This window comes from Phoenix dactylifera, chromosome 9 (genome assembly GCF_051530095.1).
Source record: "Phoenix dactylifera cultivar Ajwa chromosome 9, Ajwa_hap1_PhDact_Kaust_v1.1, whole genome shotgun sequence".
Classification (NCBI taxonomy): domain Eukaryota; kingdom Viridiplantae; phylum Streptophyta; class Magnoliopsida; order Arecales; family Arecaceae; genus Phoenix; species Phoenix dactylifera.
This window is the reverse complement of record NC_143198.1, coordinates 14,323,107-14,349,287: the sequence shown is the minus strand read 5'-3', so window position 1 is coordinate 14,349,287 and position 26,181 is coordinate 14,323,107. Positions and strand designations below refer to the sequence as shown.

The window sequence follows — 26,181 nt, the reverse complement described above, 5'->3', positions numbered from 1 at the left end:
TCCTTAATCCTTTTGGTCTGACTATGCTGAGTTTTTAGCTTTCTATACCAATTATTGAAGTTGGGACCAGTCAACTTGTCATTATCCAATAATGAGCGAAGTGACAAACTTGTGGCCATTTCTACATAAAAGAAAATTTGGCTATTAGTATATGAATTGACTAAACACAGTAGACTTGGACTTTAGTCTAAAGATACTCCCACTATTTTATACAAATTGGTAGCTTCTACCTCCAATTCGAAAAATTACTCCTAATTCTTTAGTAGGCACTAGAACCCAATAGATCGCATATAGGCCCGAGTGTGGCTCGGCTAACCCATATGCACCTATTGGTAGGTTCTAAACCAGTTGCTTCACCAAGCAACTTCTAGTGATAATTTTGCCCTAGGTTCTTCGGCAGGCGTGTGGCGCCTCCACCGAATATCCTAGTCAGGTCCAACCATTAAATGATAGGATTAAGTCTAATCAACTAATAGACGACCAAGCCCGAGTGTGGCTCAGCTCACCTGACCGCCTATTGAAGGTACACTTAACTCATCATATATTGAATGACAATTCCAATGCTTGATAAGTACCAGGTGTGTCGCGCCTCCAATAATTATCAAAACATTGGACCCATTATCACACAACTTAATGGAAGGCTATGACCTAGTTATCCCCATAACCATTTCATTTTAAGGACCTAATAATTTTAGAGAATTTCTTAATTAGGATAGATAAGAAGATCCGGTTAGTCTAATTTCTCCCACTGACTTCACCAAATCAGATTAGACTCAAACCGGTTAAGGAGGCACCTAAATCAGTCAAACTGATTTTCCTTATAGGCATGGGCTAACTCGAATCATTAAGTGATCCAATCAAAATGTGATTGACCATGTCGGCCAAGTAAGTGAGATCGGTGGAAGGGATATGCCATTAACTCGACAAAGACGAATCAGTGCGAGTAGCTCCCAATTAAAAATCACCGGTCAAAACTGTCAAACTTACCTTAGACACCGACTGGTTAATCAATTTCGATTTGATTACTCGAATGACTCGGGCTACACCTCTGAGCCTAAATCAAGTTCCATCTTGGTCTAATCAAAGACATGGACTTGATCCATCTACAACTATTGTAAACTGACCTAGAATTTTCTTGACCTAATCTAATTACTACTTAATTAGATTTGATCAATTAATTCTATTTGTCCATATATGATTCTAACCTTAGGTCTAACCCAATCCTAGAAACTTGATTCAAGCTAACCCATATGCCCAAATAATTATGCAATGTCAATTAATTGAATTACAATTCTATTTCATAACACTTAATTCTCAATTAAGTTTAGACTTATGAAAGTTTTGATCATTGCATATTTCTTTTTAATTACATATTAATTACAATCTTTCAGTTCTTAAAACATATTTTCAGATCTGAGTTTTTGTAATTAATCACATGTAATCAGATTTAATTCATGTTTAAGTCATTATATTTAATGTTCATGCATCACATATACATAACAAAGAACCAACAAACAAGAAAGCATGTCAAAACTAAATATTATCCTTGTCTATATAACTTTAGGCATGTTAACGGGCCGAGCTGCTCAGGCTCGGCTCGATAAAAGCTCGTCTCCAACTCGGCTCGTTAGTTAAACGAGCCCGAGCTCAAACTCAAAATGAGCCCGTTTAAAGCCAAGCCCGAGCAACTCATGAGCCCAAATGAGGGCTCAGTCTAATTAACAGATTAATTGGATTCAGACTCAATTAAACTTGGACTCAACCCAATTAAATTTTATTTAGCTTAATCAATTTAAATCCCAATCTGATTAAATCCAGTTGGATTTAGATCAGATCCAACCCGAGCTAACCCAAATTCATTTAATTTCTTTTAATCGAATTGGATTGGTTCAGGTTCGGACTCAACCCGTTAACCTGAACCCAACCCGTTAACTCATTCCCTCCTTTTTCTTTTTCTTTTCTTCTCCTTTCTCTAGAACCTTCTCGACTCCCTTTCTCCCCCTTTCTTTCCCTCTCTTTCCCGACTCCTCCTTCCCATTCTAACACGACAAAGGAGGGGAGGAGAAGCCCTCCTCCATTGGCGAAGCAAGGGAGGAGTTCCTTGCATGGGAGGGCTGGGCCACGGCCGGCGGCACCCGTGGCCGACGCCCGTGCTGGTGGCGCTCGCGGCCGAAGCCGGTGGCCGCTGCACGTAACAACGAACTGATAAATCCTTTCTTCTCTTTTCTTTTTTTTTCTTTCTTTCTTCTTTTCTTCTTCTTTTCTTTCTTTCCTTCCTTCTTTCTTCTCTTCTTTTCTTTCATTCTTTTCTTCTTTCTTCTCTCCCTCGCCTGCCCCATCCCCGAACTCAGACTCGGGCTTGAGCTTGTAATTGAAACAAGCTTTACGAGCTCATGTCCGAACCTTTGCTATGCCAAGCAAGCCCGAGCTTGAGCCCAATACATAGCTCGATATCGAGCCCGAGCCCGAGATTCTGTGAGGCTCGGGCTCGACTCGGCTCGTTAACAAGCCTATATAACTTCTATAAATGATAACTTCCACAAATGTACCATTCTTCCGAATAGACGCTAAACTTACTCATTAACAATACACTTCAACAAAAGTTCTACAAATTTGGATATGCATTGGGCACCACTTTATAATGGAGAATTTACTCAAAATTACTATACTATAATAAAAGTTCTGCCTATTTGGGTCAACATGCTGGGCATAACCTTCTAATTAAGAAGTTGATGAAGATAGACAAAATATCTTTCAGACTACACGTGGTTGTAGGTTAAAGGAGAGCAGTAACCATTAGAAAGCCAAATTAGAAAGCCATTCCTAAAGGCCTCCGAGATGGGGTTTGGGCATGTCTAACTGAAATATAAAAACAGCTATGTCCTGACCTGGAAGATTCTTCAAAGTCCGAATAACAAACAAACGCAGTAAAGAATGCAGAAATTACACAGATATCACTAGTCAAGCCTTTTCACTATAGAAATGAATCAGAATATTTAATGCCTTATTTTAGGGACCTAGATGGAATCCCTGGCAGTTCCAATAAACCAACCAAATCTCTGGTACATCTGAAATAGGATAAAAAAAAAAGAATTATACCTGACAAGAAGCAACAACATTGCCAGATATTACAGTGGTTTTTTTGCCTTTTTCTTTTTTGAACAATACTAGAAGTCTACTTGGCACATTGCTGGCATAGATCTGAACACTGTGAATATATCCCGCAATCAGATTTTACATCTCAACCAAACCCCAAGAAATAAAACCTACACTCAATGTAGAAACTAAACTAAAATCCCGAACCTTACACAAAATCATTTAAATTCAAATTCTCTGAATATGAATTCTTAATGTCTCCTTGGTTAGCTCTATATGATTATGGAACCCATATAATATAACACATACATAAACTTCAGAGCCATGCACCTGGATTACAGGATTCCTCACCTATCATAACCTTTGATGTTGAAAAAATAATCTCCCTATGCTGCAACTCCTGCACATGTTGTCACCAACAATTAAACATTAGCAAATTAAGAATATTCATTATACATATGAAGAACCAAAGGGCAGAAATTGAAACTCCAGTGCATCAGAGCAGGAAAAGAAAATCTTTTACATTTTCACACTAATTCCGCTCCATTCCTGATGAGGACATATCTAACATGGAACACATGCACGCAAGAATTTCAGTTTTCTGCCAACATAAATTTCCACATATTAGAATCTATGAGAATGACAAAAGAATCTGTAAAAGAAATTATCATGCATACACTCAAGTGACAAGAGAGGAAAGGCCTTGATGCAATGGTATGGTTTCTCCTTGTGATGTGGGTATCACAAATTCAAAACATGAAAATAGCCTCACCACACACAAGGTTAGGTGTACGTTTGACCCTTCCCAAACTCCACAGGGGTAGGAGTTGTTACACCTTTGTTTTAGACTCATGCGACAAGAGACAAAAATCTTGACACTATTACTTGCTTATTCTTAAGCCAATATTTTGCTCCTATATAGTCAGCCATTGGGCATTTCTTTGTGCATTATGTTTTACACAAGTTATCTGAAACACTATTGTGCATAAAAAGCAACTAACAAAATTCCATGCAAATGGCAATATAATTGAAACATACTGCAAAACCAAAAGAGGATTAAATCAAAATCAAACATACATTTGCCAACTTTTTCAATAATAATCCCATCTTAGAAAAAAAGTTTCAGGACATAATGATTAAACTGTTCGAGTCAAATACAGAATATCAAACCAAATTCGAGGGCATACATCAATGCCTCTTCTGTAGAATAGACAGCCCCACAGTCTTGGTGCACACTAGGGCTGAGGTGGATTGGATTAACTTGCTTCTGATCAGGATCATAGCAGAAAATAAATAGGTCCAACCTGAATTGAAGTCATTTGGATTAGACCTGAATGGATATGTGAACCCAAGGACCTGAAAATTACACCACGCTTTTCACACCCCTCAAATTTAAGAAACTAATTTGCTATTACCAATAACTTTTCAGTAGTTAATCAACCGAACTATGTTGCTTATGACAATTTATGTCAACTTAATTGTTAATTGTGTCAAATTTTGTCACATTGTTTTACCATTATTTTCTTGCATGATATGTTTAGCATAAAATTAACTGATTGTTTTAATGGCTGTGTTTGGATTATTCATGACCTAGTTTGATCCTACTCGGGAGAAAGAAAAATTCTCTCAGCTCTCTCAACTCAAATCTCTCAAAAAAATTTTAGAAAAATGTGAAAAAATTGGCGAAAGTAGAGTTTAGGTCCTTTTTTCTTTCAGTGATGATCAATTGATGATTCAATTAATGAATAAAAATTAATATACATAGCCTCTATAATATAACAGAAGTGAGGTATGCTTTTGAACAATTTGAGTCAGATTTCTTTTCTAGTTCGAACAGGACTATCTTTTCAAAAATAAACATCACTAGCAAAAATAAGCACGGAAAAAAACTAAAGTCCTCTAAGAGATAGATCTCGACTCTTATATTAACTTTGCTTGCTGACACTCTGTCTAATTTTTCTCAGATTGGGAGATATGCCGAGTCAATATCTTTCTCAAAAAGAAAAGTTTCAACTTGACCAGCCCATTTCAGAGGCTAAACAATAGAATTTTGGCCCATTTGAATCTTTCTTAAGGGTTCGCTCTACGTTGTCGATCTCAAAAAATTATCTAATTAAGAAAAAAAAAATCATCTTAATTGGGCATCATATGACCAAATTATGATGTCTGAAAATTAGCATGCGATTCGGATTTCTAATATGGCGTATCTCGCTCCTCGACCTTATCCAGCTGCACTCGTAAAAAAATAGTGAAAGTAGGATCTAGATCCACTTTTCTTTTATTAATGATCAATTGATGATTAAATTGATGATTTAAAACAAAGGAATATAGCCTCTATTTTTAGTAATAGTAGAGAGATCCGTCGTTGCATAATTCGAATCGGATTTCTCTTCTAGTCTGAATAAGATTAGCTTTCCAAAATTAAATATGACTAATAGAAATAAACATAAAAAAACTAAAATCTTGCGGAAGATGGATCCCGACTCCTATATCAATTTTTTCTTTCGTCACTCTACCTCTCTGCTTAATTCTTCTAGGATAGAGAGACAAGCCCGATCAAAATCTTTCCAAAGGAAAATTTTGACTTGACCAACTTCTAGGATAGAATTTCGGCCTGCTTGGAATGTTTTTAGGGGTTGGCTCTACTTCGTAAATCTCAAAAAGTTACCCAATTTGAGAAAAAAAGATTATATTGATCAAACATCATATGACCAAGTTATAGCCTCCAAAAATTTGGTATGCAATTTGGCTTTCCATTGTGGCAGATCTCACTTCTAGACCCTATCTAGCCCTACCCATAGTGGCCCATATGCTCCACATTGGGTCTAATGATCCTTCTCGATTATAGTTCAACCTCATAAATCTGATGGATTAGTAATTAAATCCTAAACCCTACCTGGACTTGTAACCCGGATGATATGAACTGGATCTCAAATGTGCTTAACTCCAAATCAGAAAGACCTACTTGGCAGCCCTAATGCCAGCAGCTTAATGTTGTTATACTAACATAATAGAAGCTAATCCTTTGAGCCTCCTTGAAGTGTCTATTTATAAGTCAGATATATGTGCCCTTAAAACAACCTTGGCTAGATGTAGCTGAGAATGTTGAGAAAGATATCTAGTTCCAAAAAACAAAGCAGCAGCAAAGGAAAGCTAGCATTTCCTTGCAGATTAACTCGACAATAACTCCACTTCCAGGACCTTAAATTTACGCCCTTAAATTCTTCATATCTATTTTTAAGGTGTGCAAGGTGTGCTTCAAACAACTGTTGCATGCACCAAGTGAAACACTTGGACATAGACAGCATTTCATTCGCCGGTTTATTTTTGGTCATTGCTATCATAAACATAACATCATGCAGCTTAGCCCATGCATGATGTAGGGCGGCTGCAAATAGATTAAAATCAAGCTAATAGGCACTTTTTAATTGGGCAGCACTCACCTAGGAACAAAGTCAGGTCAAACAGATTTTGAAGTTCAACTCAGGAACCAGTCAAGCATGAACATTATGTGCTCGCAAGAATAAATACAGTCCGTCTCAGCTCAGTGAGCAGCTCCTTCAAGCTGGCTTAGATCTCATGCGAGCCAAACTCGAACACCTTATATTAACCTCTATTTGAGCGCAATCAGCCCTTTCATATAACAAGCCTAGAATAAATAGTCTACTACTCAGCTCATCTCAGCTTCTCTCCACCCCTTACATGCCCAGCAAGACCAAGTGCAAAAGCTAGAATGCACCCTGGTCCTAAATATATAAAAATTACTAAAGTGGGAGGGCACCAATGTGAGTTTAAAAGTAGAATGTTTATTGAAGCTGCAATAAAGAAAGCTGGTTTGCATAACCACCAGCTAGCAGTTAAACTCAGAATACCTAGTTAATTGGAACATATTTCATACACGTTGTTTATATTTCCTCAGGAAATAGATAGAATATCCCATAGTTCTTATCCAATGGGTAAAACAGTTTATTCCAATTGTTCGGTATGAGAACTTTTATGATTATTTATAATCTTGAAATTCTAAACCTTGCCTATGTAGTTACAAATTATACAAACACATAGATAGAAAATTATGAAAAACAATTGAAAAACTCTTTGCAGTTATATGTAGCATCTCATCTTTATCTACTTGACTGATCTAAGGTTTGCTCAAGCTTAAATTTCGCACCATGTCAAACTAGGAATGGACTTGGTCAATTTAGATTATGAAATGTTATGCCTGGTGACACTTCATTGCCACCTGCTTCATTGCCACCTGTAATATACTTTTATCTGAAATCATTATAATTATTAACCAGTGTGGAGTTTCTTGTGCAAAATTTACATTTTTATTACCTTATGCCATGTCATCTGCTCAAAAACATGTACATTGCTACATTTTGACAAGCTAAATTATAAAAATTTGAAACATAAATAATACCATTTTCATAAATTAGTTTCCATTTGGAATACCATAACAGTTCAGGAAATATGTTGTTTTGCAGAATGCACATATCCTAGTTACATGACTTAAATATCTGGTAATCATTCTTGCTTGGTATTGCTTGACCAGTTGACTATATATGGTTACAAGCAGTCCTCATGCAATCAGACAATCCTAAAGGACAGATGTGGCATTGGATAGATGAGTATCCTTTTACTATCTTTGGCCATTGTCACCATATTGCTAGATCTCCTTCTACTCCATATGAAAACAAAAGCAGCCTTGCTGCATTGAGCAAACTCTTTTTATTTTGCATCTATATTCATCATTCTGTAATTTCTATCATGTCCAATATATATTGTGGCTTACTAGCACAATAGCCATGCATCTAGTCATGGATAGATGAAAGGTGAAAATGTTCGGAGATGACCTGCTCATGTGCATCACGTTCCAGAGGTGGACCAGTAGAGCCTTCAAATTAGCTCGTCAATGGAAGTCATGATAATGAATATGAAGCCATTTCTATTTCAAAGGATAAAATCATGGATTGTGAGATCAATAGATGACATAGAACTATAGCTAATATGATTGTTTATGTTCATGTATATATTTTGCACAAACATCAATTTTGATTCACCCCACTGCCTTAAGCTCTGGGAGAGGAAAGCAAGACCTCAAGCACTTCCTTATTCCCACAACCTTCCCAACCACTTTAAAAGATCCACAGACATCAAAAGATGAAAAGTACCTTTTTCTGTTATATAAAGAGGGAAATAATGCGTCTTACAGGAATTTGGATTGAGTTAAAGAAATTTCTTACCTATATTTGGCTGTCTACTGGTAACATTAGAGCCACCCATATAACCTATAGAGTCCTTGCCTGTGATATCTGAAGCGACATTGTCAAGCCCATAACCAAATGGGCCAGTACCATCAAATTCCGAGGATGCCGATCTCCAAGTTGGGTCTCCATAAACTGAACTACCACCATATAGCTCTGCATAGTTTCCTTCATATCCACTGGATATTGCAGTAAGGGAAGTGTTACCAGCTCCAGTTCCACCACTCCTTCCAAAACTGCTCGCCAAACCAAAGCTATTCTCACCATTTCCATAACTCGAACTCCTACTATTATAGCCGGTTTCGACCCCCCCAACTTGAGATGAAATAGGCGAAGAAGATCCACCCAAGTTCAGGCTACTATTGCCAAAGCCACTGAGACTCCCGCTTCTTAAGGTCATGTAGGCATTAGAACTTGCAGAGTTTGTAGTGTAGTTAAGGCCACCATTACCCCATACATTACAAGCCATTGAACTAAAAACTGACCCAGAATTACCACTACCTCCACTGTACCCAATAGAACGGTTGTACCTACTTGAATTCCTGCAATAATAAAGGTTCAACCCTCGACCATATCCAAGATTGTTGCTGAATCTTGAACTTCCTCCAAAACTTGTGCCGAAACCAGGCTCAAAATTCATCCCCATTCCAACAAAATCAGGACTAAAAGAAGGGAACCCATTCTTTGCACTTGCTGGTGGTCCCAATCTACCATCTATTCTCATTCCATAGCCACCTATTGAGCTTGGATTGTAACCCTGACCATACCCATTAAGAAAGCTACTGACCCTATTCAGGCCATAGTTATATCCACCAACTGGCGACCGCATGTTGGGCCCCGGGGACAATTCTTTAGGAACAGCTCTCTTGACCTCAACCATCTTACCATTCAGCTCATGAAAGGTATTAAGCAATACCTTATCCACAGCATCCTCGAGTCATAAGTGATGAATCCAAAACCCCTTGGCCTCTGAGTGTTGTGATCATACATCACGACAACATCAATGATATTCCCAAACTGATCAAAGTACTTTTTGAAGTCACTCTATTATAGTTGATGGGAGGCCTCCCACAAATATCTTCTTGGTGCGGCCAGGACCAGAAAAACCATAAATAGTAGTGCTGCTTTTGTTGTTGGAAATTGGACCCGGGGACGGCCGTCGGCTGAGAAGGAGGAGCTCCGGCGTAAGATGGCGGGCGGTGGCTTGTCGGCGGGCGGCGTCCTTCGGGGAACCTGCAAAAAGCCGGTGGCCGGGGTTTCCGGCGTCGGCCCTCCGATGCCTAAGTCAGAGGGGGCAAATGTATGAGGAGGGAGAAAATATGTCTCCAGAGTTTCAGAGTCCCAACCCCCTCTAAGATGGAGGGGTTCCTCTTTTATAGAGGGGTACAGGATTACCTGTGATGTGACGGGGCGAATGGGTTACCGTCATGATTGGCATGTCGTATGAATTAATGCACGATCGTGTGAATTAATGCATTGTCGTAGGAGATCAGGCCGGAGCCAATGAGTCGTCGTGGCTGATCGGACGTAGCCGAGCGGGTCAGCTGTTTGCTGTGGAGGGCTTGAGATCCGTAGATAGCATGCGCATTAATTGTTGAGTGAGCCGGAGATCAGCAGAGGCCATGCGCATTGATTGTTGAGTGAGCCGGAGATCAGCAGAGACCATGCGCATTGATTGTTGAGTGAGCCGGAGATCAGCAGAGGCCATGCGCATTAATTGTTGGCAGCGGTAGCAGGGCATGGTCCCCGGTCGAGTTACAGAAGGATGTGACCGCGGCGGGTGGATGGTGAGGCTGGGCTTCCGAGGTCGAGAATGTTGAGGTCGGGCGCCAGGTTGAGAGCTTTGAGGTCGAGCGCCTGGTCGGGCGTCCCGAGGTCGGGCGCCTCTGGTCGAGCGCCTGGTCGGGCGTCTCGAGGTCGGGCGCCTCTGAGGTCGAGCGCCTAGTCGGGCGCCTCTGATCACGTGCTGGTGATGTGCTCACGTGCTTTGAGGCAATTTATATTCTCCCAACACTACCCCCGACTTCCGAGTTCGAGCCATTTGCGAGCTCGAGCTTGGGAAGTAGTTGCCTGATGAGAGTACAATTTTCATACCAGCTTAATTAATATTATAGCTAATAATTATTGATAAATTTGATTAATTAGTGTTTTATTTGTGTTTGAGTGCAAGTAATCCAAGAGATCCAATAATATTGGGTTTGAGCCCAAATCAGCAACTCCCGATTTCCCTCTTCATCGAAGAACAACAGCATCTCATCCGTAGAATCTTCCCAGCAACCGAAAAGAAATCAAATAAACCGGTCCTCTGCTGTACTTCTTCAAAATCGGAAAAATCAGAGTCCAACCGAAGCATTGTTTCAGCTGCTTCATCGTCCCAAACAGCATCCCAACAGCCATCACGAAGCATCCAACCGGTTGATCTCCTTTTCCCAGCGAAAAACAGAGTACCTGCCGTTTCGTCCAAGGGAGTCCAAACGCCTTTCCACAGCAGCTCAACCGCCCGATTTCCTCCAACCAAAAGGACGTCTCAGATGTTTCTCCGTGATAACAGGGAAGTCCAGCCGAATCAAAACCTTCCCATGACCGAGTCCATCGCGAAGCACCCAGCAATCTCGGTTCGACTTCCATCGCGAAAACAGGGAGCAAATTAAAATTGTTTCAACGACCGGTTTGATCTTCATTGATTCCCAGCGTCTCTTCAGCATTGGGAAAATCCTATAAAAGGGGGAGGCATTCGGGAGGAGAGGGGGGAAGAAGATTCATTCGCGAACCATTCCAGAGAAGAGAATCTGAACTCGGGAGGAGAGGAGGCATTCATCCATCATTCGGAGCATTCAGCACTCAGCAGAATTCAATCACTTGGAGATATCTGAATTCGGGGTGGATCATCCATCATTCGGGAGGAGAAGATCAATTGATTATTCGGAGCCCTTCCGGGAACAGAGGAGAAAGCATTCATTGTTCCTTCGGGTCAGTCTTCATTCGGTGAGAAGAGAAGAAGAAGAGGAGAAGGCCCAGCCTGTTTGCGGGAAGAAGAAAAAAAGAGAACATCTGTTTTTTTTTTTGAAGGGAGAATGATATTTTTATTCCTTGATAATTCTTTTATGTCTCCTATCATGAGTAGCTAATCTCTCTTAGCTAAGGCTAGGGAATAGCTTAGTTTTTTTTTCATGTATTCTTTTAATCATCAATTAAATTTTAATATCATTTATGTGCAGTGAATGTTTAGGAATTACTTTAAACTTATACATTTGTTTGATCTGTTATTTCCCCCAGGGTATAGCAGATGCTTAGAAATCCCTGTAGTCTAAAGTAAAATTAATGCAATACTGTCCATAAAGATCCATTTATTTATGATTTTCACCGCTTTATTTTCCAGTTAGGTCTTCACTCAGATCTAACTGAGGTAATAGGTGATTAAAAGAAATGCATGAAGAAGTGCTAAGCTGAATCCCGATGCCTTAGTTATCCCAAGCTGAATATAAATTAGCCTTTAGTTTTTTGTTCATAGTCAAATCCCTGTGGATACGATCTCGGACTCACCGAGAATATTACTTCGCTACACCCTATACTTGGGGTATCCTACTTTTAAGTTTTGTTTTAAAAAAAGAGCAAGATTAAAGTCGTAGCAAGTTTTTAGCGCCGTTGCCGGGGATTTGCAACGTGCGAACAAGAACAAGACTGCAAATTTTATTTTATTTTTTAGTTTTTCAATTTTTCTGTTTTTTTAACAAGGCTGAAATTTTAAATCTTTTCAGGTTCAAAGACAACACGAAGTGGAGATCAACAGCAAAATTTTTGGATTCCCGGAGTGAACGAACTCCGGTAGTAAGTGTTGAAATCAATTTTCTAATTTCAGTCGTGTTATTTTTATTTTAAATTTCTTAGATTAGAATTTAAATCTTACTTAGTTCAATTTAAAATTTCAAAATTAAATATATATAAAAAATTATTTGAATTTCGAATTCTAAATTTAAATTTCAGTTCTCAGAAATTCAAAAATTCAAATTTTAAATTTATAAAATTTATAAGATAATAATAGTTTAATTTGCTTGATCAACTGTTCAGTGTAACTTAATGACATGACAGAAAATATTAAAAATCTTCTTGATTGTTGCATATAGTATAAAGCATTTGCATAAAACATTCTAAGGGTTGAACCCATTAACAAGATAAGGTCGGGATTTCATCACTCGTCCTTAGCCCAAAAATCACTCCCCTGCATAAATATCCCAAGCCTAATTAAAATGAATTAGACGTTAACCCCTAAGGACACTCGAGCTCAATAGGACGAAGACCACTGAAAGTTGCACCAGTTTCGCTCTGTGATCCAGTCGATGTCTAGGTAAGCTTTGTCCCTCTAAGTGACTGAAGGGAGACAGACTCTGTTCGAGGCAAGTGGGTCTTAAGAGGGACCTTTGCTATACGCATCGTGACCCCTCCACTTACCTGGGAGCTTACCTGGTCGACTAGGTTATTAGACCGGATTGGAGGCTTAAGTGTACTCTTCAAACCAGTTAGAAGCTGTCTAAAAATTTTTAGGAAAACATTAGAAATAAGGATGCTATGCTTTGATACTGTTTGATTATGAATAATTTTAGTAGCAGGGTGTCAATATTCATAGCTTTAGGTAATATTCATACTCATCCAAAACTCTAAAAATATATATATATACAAAATAAATAAATAAATAAATAATAATAATAATAATAATAATAACTGGTTAATTGGTCAGTATATGCGGTTGTGGCAAAGGGATAAAACGAAAAGATTATTTCGAGCTGAATCAAGGGATAAAAGTTCAATTAATCAAATGGAGGATAGTCAGAGTAATCATGGAGATAATGAATATCAAGATAACCTACCTAGTAGAACGCTTCGCGATTATCTACAACCTACTAGGACCAGTACTCCATCTTGCATGGTTATTCCTACTGCTGCGAGAGCCTTTGACATGAAACCAGGAATAATCCAATTACTCCCAAAGTTTCATGGACTTGACTCCGAAAGTCCCTACTTGCACCTAAAAGAATTTGATGAAGTGTGTTCAACACTTCAATTTAATAATATCAATGAAGAGGTAGTGAAGCTTAAGTTATTTCCTTTTTCTTTAAAGGAAAAAGCTAAGTCATGGTTACATTCTTTAAGACCTAGGACCATAGCCACCTGGCAAGAGATGACAAGGGAATTTTTAAAGAAATTCTTTCCAACACATAAAACGAACACACTTAGAAGAAATATCATGAACTTCGCTCAAAAAGATGGAGAAACATTTTTCCAGTGTTGGGAAAGATTTAAGGACCTTCTGCTTGCTTGCCCACATCATGGATACGAAATTTGGAGAGTCATCAGTTTCTTTTATGATGGTTTGACCTCCAATATGAGACAATTCGTGGAAATGATGTATAATGGTGAATTTATGAATTAGGAACTAAAGGAAGCCTGGGACTATTTTGATCTGTTGGCAAAAAATGCACAGGCTTGGGATACAATAGATAAGAACAAGAAACCTAAAATACCGACTAATACTAAAGGAGGAATGTATCATGTTAAAGAAGAAAATGATGTAAATTTAAAGATTGCTAATCTAACTAGGAAGGTTGAAGCCATTGAAGTAAGCAGAGCCAATACAGGAAAGGCACCTACTATAGATGAAAGTATTTGTGAAATCTGTGAGAGTAATGCACACTTAACCAAGGATTGTCCTACAATCCCCGCCTTCCAAGAAGTGTTGCATGATCAAGCGAATTTCACAAATGCTTATAAGAGACCATTTCCTGAAACATATAATCCTAACTGGCGAAACCATCCGAATTTTAGTTGGAGAAATGGACCCACTGCAAATGAATCTCAAGGGAATTCCATACCCTATGTGCCACCCCATAAGAGATCTCTTGAGGATACTTTGCAGGCATTCATGCAAGGGCAGACCCAGATAAATCAGAATACCATGCAGTCACTTCAAGAACTTAAAAATTCTGTAGGTAGAATTGAGGCTCAACTCAATGTTAGGGAAAAAGGAACATTTCGAGCCCAACCTCAATCTAACCCAAAGGGTCAACATGAGGTCCATGAAGCAAGTTCATCCCAACCTAAATTTGAACAAGCTAAGTCTATCACAACCCTTCGTAGCGGAAAAATAATTAACAAAGAAATTCCAACGAAGGATGACAGACCTGAAAAATCCATTGAGAAAAGGGATGAAAATAATACTAACAAGATGATCCAATACCTCATATAAAATAGTTGCTCCATTCCCTCAGCGCTTGCTTGCGGCTAAAAAAGGAGTACCTGATCAAGAAATTTTGGATATCTTTAAACAAGTAAAGATTAACATTCCTCTATTAGATGCCATTAAGCAGATCCCATCTTATGCAAAATTTTTAAAAGATCTTTATACCATAAAACGAAAACTGTATGTACAAAAGAAAGCCTTTCTAACAGAACAAGTGAGTGCTATCCTCAAACACAGCACCCCACCTAAATATAAAGATCCTGGTTGTCCTACCATATCTTGCATCATAGGAAACTATAGGATACAACGAGCCCTTCTTGATTTAGGTGCAAGTGTTAACTTACTGCCTTATTCAGTTTATGAACAGTTAGGACTAGGTGAACTAAAACCCACCAAGGTTACTCTCCAACTTGCTGATCGATCTATCAAAATACCTAGAGGAGTCGTCGAGGATGTACTTGTTGACCCCCTAATGGATTTTGATGAATACAAAACACTAGAGCATAATTCCATTATATCTTAACAATTTAATTAAGGAATTCATGTGTTTTATCTAGAATATTGTTGAGAAATGTCTAGGCAAGTTCCCATAATTTTTATGAATTCATTGAAGAACATTTTGAGTTAATGAAAAAGTTCAGGGACAGCCGAGACGTCTCCTGATGGTTTCAGAGACGTCTCTGGCACAAACAGGAAGAACTGGCACACTTGGAGACGTCCCCGGCACCTGCCGAGTCGTCCCCGCGTTAGCGGAGTCGACTCTCTCAGTAGCGGAGTCGACTCTCTCAGTGGCGGCAGAAAGGCAGTTTTCAAGAGATATGCGCGAGACGTCCCCACTGTACGCCGAGTCGTCCCCGCAGGTAAAAAGGAGAGTTCCCGAGTCGTCCCCAAGATAGCCGAGACGGCTCTCTCAGGGTTTTCTAGAGAATGGTTTTTTCGGTGATAAGGCAGCGGAGTCGACCCTGAGACAGCGGAGCCGTCCCCATGCATAAAGTGCAGACGAGCCGAGACGTCCCCTGAAAGAGCGGAGTCGACTCTCTCAGGGAATTCCAGAGGACATGTCTTTCGGAGATAAAGAAGCGGAGTCGTCCCCAAGGCAGCGGAGTCGTCCCCACTCAAAAAGTGCAGACAAGCCGAGACGTCCCCGTAAAGTGCCGAGTCGACCCCAGACAACATAAAAAGTAAAATCCTGTAGGCGAGACGTCCCTCGTTGTAGCGGAGACGTCCCCGGAGCGCCTGGGACGCGACTGACAGCTTTTCAGGTTTGGTTTGAATTTCAAATCCTTCTCTTTTTGTTTCTAACGGCTATATTTGCTTTTTGGGCTATAAAAAGGGACCTCTTAAGTGGTTCTCAACAACTCTTCACCAACCAAAAAGCTAGATCATTCAAGAGAGAAGTTAGAAAGAAAAGCTCAAGGGAGTGAGTGCATTCAAGGAAGGAAATCAAGTATTCTCAAGTCTCCCAAGCGATTTCAAGCTCAACCACTCTCGTGCGCTCGGGATTCGAAGCTCACACTCAACCCTACGCGCTCCACCTCGGAAGAATCAACATTTCCCACGCTTCCAACGGCAAAAGGATTCTTCCGGGTTATATTATTCATAATTGTTATATTTGCTTCTTAGAGCTTTTATTTCCTTTTGTAAACTCTTTTATTGTGGTGCTTGTTCCAGTCAAGGAACTTGGAACAAGGGAAAGGCGTCCCAAGCCTAAGAGAAATTGGGGGTTTTAGGGTTTGTTGTGAGCCCGGTGTAAAACAACGAGTTGGGTAGTGAACTCGCAAAACTACCGTACTGTAATCTTGGATTATAGTGGAAATTCCCAAAGGCGCTTTGGGGAGTGGATGTAGGAGCGGTGAAGGCTCCGAACCACTATAAAACCGTGTGTTTGTGGTTGTCTCTTCTTATCTCTTTATCTTTATTTTAGTTCTTATATTTGTGTGTTTTATTTTTAATTAGGCAAAAAGTTTTTAAAACACCCAATTCACCCCCCTCTTGGGTGACCATCTCTGGGCAACAAGTGGTATCAGAGCGGGTGCTCTGTATATTTCTTGAAAGACCTAACCGTCTTAGCCAAAGATCTAGATGGCAACACCCTTTAACAATGTTCCTGCCGAGGGGCAAGCAACCAATAGACCTCCACTCTTCAATGGGACAAATTATACCTATTGGAAGACGAGAATGAGAATTTTCATTCAAGCACAAGACTATGCCTTGTGGAGGGTTATAGTCAAGGGACCACAAGAACCATCACACGTGGTGAATGGCATTCGAGTTCCCAAACCTGAGGAGGATTGGGATGAGAATGATGATAGGATGGCTCAACTCAATTCTAGAGCCATGAACTCATTATTTTGTTCTCTAGATGTAAATGAGTTCAATAGAGTCTCTACATGCAGTTCCGCTAAGGAAATATGGGATAGGCTTGAAGTTACCCACGAGGGTACAAATCAAGTCAAAGAGTCCAAAGTGAACATTCTAGTTCACAAGTATGAATTGTTTAAGATGGAACCTAATGAAACCATCACATGCATGTTTACACGTTTTACCGAAATTATTAATGGTCTAAAAAGCTTGGGCAAATCTTACACTAACCCCGAACTTGTGAGTAAAATTCTCAGGTCACTGCCAAAAGCATGGGAAGCAAAGGTCACGGCGATTGTAGAAGCCAAAGACCTCAACACCTTGGGGCTAGAACAACTCTTGGGCTCATTGATGACGCATGAGCTCACGATGAAGCAGCATGAAGAAGAGTTGCCAAAGAAAAAGACAATCGCACTCAAGGCTACCTCAAGTGTATGTGAAGAAGAGAGCAGTGAGAGTGAAGAAGAAAGTCAAGATGAGGACTTGGGTTTGATAGTAAGGAAATTTAAAAAGTTCATGAGAAGAAAGAAACCATTCCCAAGAAAGAAATTTGGAGGGAGAAATGATTGGAAAAAAGAAAAAGAAAAAGAAAGAGACCCAATCGTATGCTATGACTGCAAGAGACCGGGACATATTCGTTCCGAATGCCCACAACAAAAGAAGCATTTTGGAAAGAAGAAGAAAAAGGCATTGAAAGCAACATGGGATGACAGTGACACATCATCCTCCGAGGAAGAGAAGGAAGAGACCGCCAATCTATGCTTCATGGCGCTCGAAGATGACGAGGTATGTCAAAACCCAACTATAAATTTTACTTTAGAAGAATTATATGATGCTTTTCAAGAACTTATGGGTGATTGTAGTATGTTAGGAGCAAAGAATAAAGAATTAAAAGCCTCAAATCAAAAACTAAAGGAAAATATTGAAAACCTATTAATTGAAAAGGAGAGCGTTAAAAATATGAACACTACTAACCTAAAAATCAAAAATTCAAGACTTAGCACTGAAAATGAAAAGGCAAAAACACTAATCAAGGAATTAAATCTAAAAGTAAATTCCCTACTCAATAGTAATACCTCACTTGCGCAAACTGTTGAATCTCTTAAAAAGGATATGAAAGAACTAGTTAAAGAAAATTTGAATCTTAAGAATGAGGTACATAAGTACAAGCCAATTGTTGAAAAATTCACACAAAGCTCTGAAAAATTAAATCTTATTCTTTCAAATCAAAGAGTTGTTTTCAATAAAGCCGGATTAGGATATAAAACTAATAAGCAACAAAAGTATCTAAAGAATTTCTTTGTAAAAGCAAAAGACGTAAAAACTGAAAAACCAACATGCTTTCTTTGTGGAAAGAACGGACATAAAGCCTACTCTTGTATTCAAAGAAAAATCCAAACTAACAAGAGTACATTTGTAAAAGCTAAAAACATAACTAAAGTATGGGTGCCTAAGGGAGTCAACTACACTAACCACGAAGGACCCAAGAAAACTTGGGTACCTAAGAGCTTCACATGATCATTCTGTAGATATGCCTTGCAGCCGGAAATAAAAAGAGAATGTGGTATCTTGATAGTGGTTGCTCAAGGCATATGACCGGTGACAAGAGTCTCTTCGTCACCTTGGAATCAAAAGAAGGAGGAGTAGTCACATTTGGAGACAATGCTAAAGGTCGAATTATTGGTGTTGGTAAAATCTCCATATCACCCTCCTCATTTATAAATAATGTATTGTTAGTTAATGGACTAAAACATAATTTATTAAGTATAAGTCAATTTTGTGACAAGGGCTTTAAAGTGTCATTTGAATCATCACTATGCATAATTAATAGTCCAATTGATAATGAGATCATACTCACAGGACATAGGCATGGAAACGTTTACATGGTAGATCTTGATGATCTCACCATGAGGGATGGCCAATGTCTTGTAGCCATGAATCCCAAAGTCAATGAGACTAGTTGGTTATGGCATCGTAGGTTAGGGCATGCTAGCATGGATTTAATCTCTAAATTGATCACAAAAGATCTAGTCAAAGGACTACCACAAATAGACTTTGAAAAGAATAAAATTTGTGCGGCATGTCAATTAGGGAAACAAACAAGAAGTTCTTTCAAGTCTAAGAACATAGTCTCAACATCAAAACCCTTAGAACTAATTCACATGGATTTGTTTGGACCCACTAAAACTGCTAGTCTAGGGGGTAAAAAATTTGGTCTTGTCATTGTTGATGATTTTTCACGTTTTACATGGGTTTCATTTCTTGCACACAAAGATGAGTCCTTTCTCGCTTTTGTCAAGTTTCATAATAAGGTTTCGAATGAACTCAATCTTAAACTAAAAGCAATTACGAGTGATCATGGTACCGAGTTTGAAAATCAACACTTTGAAAAGTTTTGTGACGAAAATGGTATCAATCACAATTTCTCGGCACCTAGGACACCCCAACAAAATGGGGTGGTAGAAAGGAAGAATCGCACACTAGCCGATATGGCTCGTACCATGTTGTGCGAATCGGATCTACCAAAGTATTTCTGGGCTGAAGCAATAAATACCTCATGTTATATCTTAAATCGTGCTTTAGTTAGATCCATCTTAAAGAAAACACCGTATGAATTGATAAAAGGTAAGAAACCAAATATAAGTTATTTTCATGTTTTCGGTTGTCGATGCTTTATTTTGAATAATGGAAAGGACAATCTCAGTAAATTTAGTGCTAAATCAGATGAGGGGATCTTCTTAGGTTATTCCTCATCTAGTAGAGCATACAGGGTCCTCAACAAGAGAACTCTCGTTGTTGAAGAATCCATTCATGTTGTTTTTGATGAAACTAATGGAGATTCTTCTAGAAAAGAAGAAGATGGTGATGCAGGTATACTTGAAGACCGAATAAAGAAATTCTCCATACAAGACAAACAACATGAGGATGAGGTCAAGGAAGATACAAATCAGCAAGATGAAGAAGGTCAACCTCCATCAAAAATTCAAGATTTTCCTAAAGAATGGAGGTATGCACATGGTCATCCAAAGGATCTAATCCTTGGTGATCCTTCACAAGGTATAAGAACTAGATCCTCTTTAAGAAACACTAGTAATTACCTTGCTTTCGTATCACAAATAGAGCCTAAATCACTAGAAGAAGCTGAAAAAGATGATAATTGGATGAATGCTATGCAAGAGGAATTAAATCAATTCGAAAGAAATGAAGTTTGGACTCTAATGAAAAGACCCCCTAATGTTTCAATTATAGGTACCAAGTGGGTGTATAGAAATAAACTAGATGAAGATGGAATAGTAATAAGAAACAAAGCTAGGCTAGTGGCCAAAGGATATAATCAGGAGGAAGGAATAGATTTTGACGAAACTTTTGCTCCTGTTGCTAGATTAGAGGCTATTAGACTACTTTTAGCATATGCATGCTTCATGGATTTTAAACTTTATCAAATGGATGTAAAAAGTGCATTTTTAAATGGCTATATAATGGAGGAAGTTTATGTAGGACAACCTCCAGGTTTTGAAAATCACTTACATTCAGATTATGTTTATAAATTGCATAAAGCATTGTATGGACTTAAGCAAGCCCCTAGGGCATGGTATGAAAGGTTAAGTAATTTCCTAATTGAGAACAAATTCAAGAGAGGAAATGTAGACAAAACCCTCTTTATTAAAAGAAAAGGAAATGACTTATTGCTTGTACAAATTTATGTGGATGATATAATTTTTGGTGCTACTAATGATAGTCTTTGTCAAGAGTTTGCCAAGCTTATGCAGGGAGAATTTGAAATGAGCATGATGGGTGAGCTCAACTTCTTCCTTGGGTTACAAATAAAACAATCAGAGGAAGGCATCTTCATCAGTCAGTCCAAATACATCAAGGAAATGCTGGAAAAATTCAAGATGAAGGATGCAAAGAAAATCAGCACACCCATGGGCTCAAGTTGCAAGCTAGACAAAGATGAAAAAGGTAAAAGTATAGACTGCAAATTATACAGAGGTATGATAGGCTCTCTACTTTATCTTACTGCTAGTAGACCAGATATATTATTCAGTGTTTGTATGTGTGCTAGATACCAAGCATGTCCTAAGGAATCACGCTTGCAAGCTGTTAAGAGAATTTTTAGATATCTAGTAGGGACATCTAATGTAGGCTTATGGTATTCTAAACAATCTGACATAAACTTAATTGCTTATTCCGATGCTGATTTTGCCGGGTGCAAACTCGACAGAAAAAGCACAAGTGGCACATGTCAATTCTTGGGTGCCAATTTGGTTTCTTGGTTTAGCAAGAAACAAAATTCAGTTGCTTTGTCCACAGCTGAGGCTGAGTACATTGCAGCTGGAAGCTGTTGTGCCCAAGTTCTTTGGATTAAGCAACAACTTGAAGACTTCGGTATCAAAATGGATAATATACCAATTAAATGTGATAATACAAGTGCAATTAATTTAACAAAAAATCCTGTCCAACACTCTAAGTCAAAGCATATAGAGATTAGGCATCATTTTATTAGGGATCATGTGCTGAAAAATGATGTGATGATTGAATATGTATGTACAGAAAATCAATTAGCTGATATCTTTACAAAGCCCCTTTGTAAAGAAAGATTCAATTTCTTAAGGAATGCCTTGAGCTTGTATGATCCTAGCAAATGAGTTGAATTTGTATTGGATTACTTTGCTACTCAAACTAGTAATCAACCTCAAGGTAAACATAAGTGAAAACATGAATTCATCTAAGCTAAATGACGAACTGTTTGACTTTCCGGAGGATGGTTACCCTCCCTTGGACTCTTCATGGAGATATTTTCAGAACCTATTTCATAGGTATTCGAAATTTGGTCAAACATTCCTCATTTCAATATTAATAATTCAAAAAAAATTATCAAATTATTATAGGTTGTATCATTAAGGGGGAGGATCACAAACAAATTCACTCTAAGTTTATCAAAAGAGATCATGTCGATTAGGGTAATTAACCAAAATTGGGAGAAAATAGAATACAGTCTGAAATTTTTCAGTGCCGGAGACGTCTCTGGCAAATCGCAGAGACGTCCCCCCAAGGGGAGACGTCTCGCCTTAGTCGCGGAGACGTCTCGGGGACCGAATGAGGGCTTTTTAAATAGGTCGAAATCGCTCGAGCCGACTCGAGCTTTCTCCCTCATTCCCGACCAAAACGGAAAACCCTAGCCTCCATTTGCTCTCCACCTCAAATCCCAGCCTCCGTTTGCTCTAAATCACAAACCCTAGCATCCATGGCACCAAAGAAAGCTAGGACAACCCGTGGGAGGCGACCTAGAGTAGCGGCCGACGGTGAGGAACGGCGGGAAGAACCCTCCGCGCCTTCTCCTCCGGTTGCTCCGCCGACCACGACGATTTCCTGTGCAAATCGCACAGTCACAACTGGTAGGTACATCGATTTCTCCTTTTTAGATCATGAGGGGTTCTCTATTGGAGAGAGACTCCGAGCTCAAGGGTGGGAGCACCTTTGCACACTAAATACCTCGACCTATCCCGGCCTAGTTAGAGAGTTTTTTAGCAATATGGCATTAGGGGACCAAGGGTACACTGGATATGTCCGGAGGACATTAGTGGAAGTAAATGAAGATGTCCTATCCACTGTCCTACAAATCCCTAAGGACGGTGAGGCTCCAACCTCACTTCCCCAAAGGGAATTAGCCCTAAATCTGCTGTTAGGACAAGAGGACTGCGGCCCTCTTGATGTTATCAACTCCCAAGACCTAAACGCCGAAATGAGATTACTTTTAAGTATTGTCAACCGGGTCTTGTTTCCCAAAACCGGTCGCTTCGATTTTGTTTCGGAGCGAGATTTAGCTATTATGCATCATATCCTACAAGGGATCCCTCTAAACCTTCCTAGACTCATGCTAAATTACATTGCCCTATGTCATAGGTATTCTAGGTTTAGTATACCCTATGGCATGATCTTTACCTTAATCTTTAAACACTTCAAGGTTCCATTCCAACAAATGAACCTGCAAAGGCCTTGAGAAACACCGACTACTATAATGAGGGCACAATGAGAAGAATGGAGTTTCATAAGATAGATGGGTCGTGGGTCAAGGTTCCAAAAAGAAAAGCACAAACCATAGAGCCTGAAATCCTACATCATGAGTCTGACCATCACTCTCCTCCACCTAGCCACATGAACATCCCTGATATTCCCTCCAGCTCAGCTGGACCTTCCACGTCCATGCCACCACCTCCTCCAGTCAGTGGGCCCTCCTTCCTATCAGAGGATCAGATGCACACCTTAGCATCTGCCATTTGCCAGCAGATAAGGGAGGAGATGAGATCCATGATCTCCACAGAGTTGGCCCCCATCAGAGCTTCACATGAAGGGCTTCTACAAGAGATGAAGGATATTAGAAGTCAAATTGAAGCTACAACACAAGAAATAATTGGTATGGGTGCCACCCAAACCATCAGATCATTAGAGCTCAAGGACAGCTTGAAGAGCATTTCCAAGAGTCTTAAAGAGCTAACAAAGCCAGATGGCAATGTGAGCACCTTAGTTGCCCAACTCAGAGGAAGAATTGAAATGGCAACTATAGAGTTTGAGGCACTTGTGGCAGGTTTCCACAAGTCACAGGGAGATCAATTTAAGACCCTCATGGATTCTATCAATGCATTCATAGATGCAGCTTGTAAGGCTTATGCACAAAGTACAACTAGTAGGCCCCATGAGCAACGTCGCCGATGATGGATATCTTGTAGGATCTTCTTTTTGTAAATCCTAGGCTATTTTGAAACACCTTTTGTATTAGAAATCAATACTTGTAATGATTTCTTCTTTTGACTATGTACTGACTTCAAAGGTTTATGATGACATATGAATGAATATAATCTCTTTTGAACACCTTGTGTACATTGCCAATTCTGCGTATGTGTTTCTGTGATTGTGTATGTGATTGTATGATATGCCATAAAAATCTTACCACATACCTTGAGTGTTCAAATTTGATACAAAGAAACAATGCACATAAAACAGGGGGAGCACAACTTAATAGAAATGAATACATTAATAGAAATGACTTGGACAGGGGGAGCACAACTTGAATATCCTTGAGTAAAATGAATGCTGAATTCCACTATAAATTGAGTCTTAAGCACCTAAGGATAATTTGTCCCCTTCATGTTGCTGACAAAAAGGGGGAGTAGATAGTATATGGAATGCAAAATTTATAATAGATATTGAATATGGAGATATTGAAAGGGGGAGTATGAAAGGGGGAGTAGACATGGATATTGAATATGGAATGCAAAATTTTTAATCATACTCCAAAGTTGAATTAGGAAAGATAAAATTGAAGAATATTGATTTTAAGATAATTGCCCTTCTGGAAAAGAAAGGGGGAGTCAAAAAGAATCTAGCTTTCAATTATCTTCAGCATCAATATTTCATTTTAACTTGATTCAAACTCAGTTCATATGCCAAAATCATTTAAGAACTATAAAGATCAATCTTATGCACAAGGAAAGAACTGAATTGAGTGATGCACATTGTATCTAGGCCAAAATATTATACTTGTACATCCGATCAAATACTGTGTATATGTTTAAATTTCAAATTTTGCATATACTCAGTGTTTTGTCATCATCAAAAAGGGGGAGATTGTTGACCCCCTAATGGATTTTGATGAATACAAAACACTAGAGCATAATTCCATTATATCTTAACAATTTAATTAAGGAATTCATGTGTTTTATCTAGAATATTGTTGAGAAATGTCTAGGCAAGTTCCCATAATTTTTATGAATTCATTGAAGAACATTTTGAGTTAATGAAAAAGTTCAGGGACAGCCGAGACGTCTCCTGATGGTTTCAGAGACGTCTCTGGCACAAACAGGAAGAACTGGCACACTTGGAGACGTCCCCGGCACCTGCCGAGTCGTCCCCGCGTTAGCGGAGTCGACTCTCTCAGTAGCGGAGTCGACTCTCTCAGTGGCGGCAGAAAGGCAGTTTTCAAGAGATATGCGCGAGACGTCCCCACTGTACGCCGAGTCGTCCCCGCAGGTAAAAAGGAGAATTTCCGAGTCGTCCCCAAGATAGCCGAGACGGCTCTCTCAGGGTTTTTCAGAGAATGCTTTTTTCGGTGATAAGGCAGCGGAGTCGACCCTGAGACAGCGGAGCCGTCCCCATGCATAAAGTGCAGACGAGCCGAGACGTCCCCTGAAAGAGCGGAGTCGACTCTCTCAGGGAATTCCAGAGGACATGTCTTTCGGAGATAAAGAAGCGGAGTCGTCCCCAAGGCAGCGGAGTCGTCCCCACTCAAAAAGTGCAGACAAGCCGAGACGTCCCCGTAAAGTGCCGAGTCGACCCCAGACAACATAAAAAGTAAAATCCTGTAGGCGAGACGTCCCTCGTTGTAGCAGAGACGTCCCCGGAGCGCCTGGGACGCGACTGACAGCTTTTCAGGTTTGGTTTGAATTTCAAATCCTTCTCTTTTTGTTTCTAACGGCTATATTTGCTTTTTGGGCTATAAAAAGGGACCTCTTAAGTGGTTCTCAACAACTCTTCACCAACCAAAAAGCTAGATCATTCAAGAGAGAAGTTAGAAAGAAAAGCTCAAGGGAGTGAGTGCATTCAAGGAAGGAAATCAAGTATTCTCAAGTCTCCCAAGCGATTTCAAGCTCAACCACTCTCGTGCGCTCGGGATTCGAAGCTCACACTCAACCCTATGCGCTCCACCTCGGAAGAATCAACATTTCCCACGCTTCCAACGGCAAAAGGATTCTTCCGGGTTACATTATTCATAATTGTTATATTTGCTTCTTAGAGCTTTTATTTCCTTTTGTAAACTCTTTTATTGTGGTGCTTGTTCCAGTCAAGGGACTTGGAACAAGGGAAAGGCGTCCCAAGCCTAAGAGAAATTGGGGGTTTTAGAGTTTGTTGTGAGCCCGGTGTAAAACAACGAGTTGGGTAGTGAACTCGCAAAACTACCGTACTGTAATCTTGGATTATAGTGGAAATTCCCAAAGGCGCTTTGGGGAGTGGATGTAGGAGCGGTGAAGGCTCCGAACCACTATAAAACCGTGTGTTTGTGGTTGTCTCTTCTTATCTCTTTATCTTTATTTTAGTTCTTATATTTGTGTGTTTTATTTTTAATTAGGCAAAAAGTTTTTAAAACACCCAATTCACCCCCCTCTTGGGTGACCATCTCTGGGCAACAGTACTTGTTCAAATTGATAAATTTTATTTTCCAGTCGA

The 26,181-nt window shown here is 39.4% G+C and overlaps 1 protein-coding gene across 8 annotated transcripts in view; it reads right to left on the bottom strand.

Moving 5' to 3' along the window:
- Positions 1 to 2,950: 2,950 nt before the first annotated feature.
- LOC103698410 (uncharacterized) overlaps positions 2,951 to 26,181 on the bottom strand; it is a 36,341-nt gene continuing 13,110 nt past the window's right edge. For 2 of the 8 annotated variants that reach the window (XR_015968775.2, XR_005507812.3), the window contains exons 4-6: positions 14,593 to 14,651; positions 3,620 to 3,697; positions 3,437 to 3,496 (exon numbers count right to left, since the gene is read on the bottom strand). Coding sequence is in view for 1 of the 8 variants with exons in the window: in XM_039117849.3 (XP_038973777.2) it covers positions 3,483 to 3,496 (14 nt within the window). In the remaining 7 variants the exon portion in view is untranslated. Of the gene's footprint in view, positions 3,497 to 3,619; positions 3,698 to 4,283; positions 4,401 to 14,592; positions 14,652 to 26,181 lie in introns of all 8 variants that reach the window. The other 6 variants (XR_005507811.3, XR_005507810.3, XR_005507813.3 and 3 more) reach the window with 5 other exon arrangements.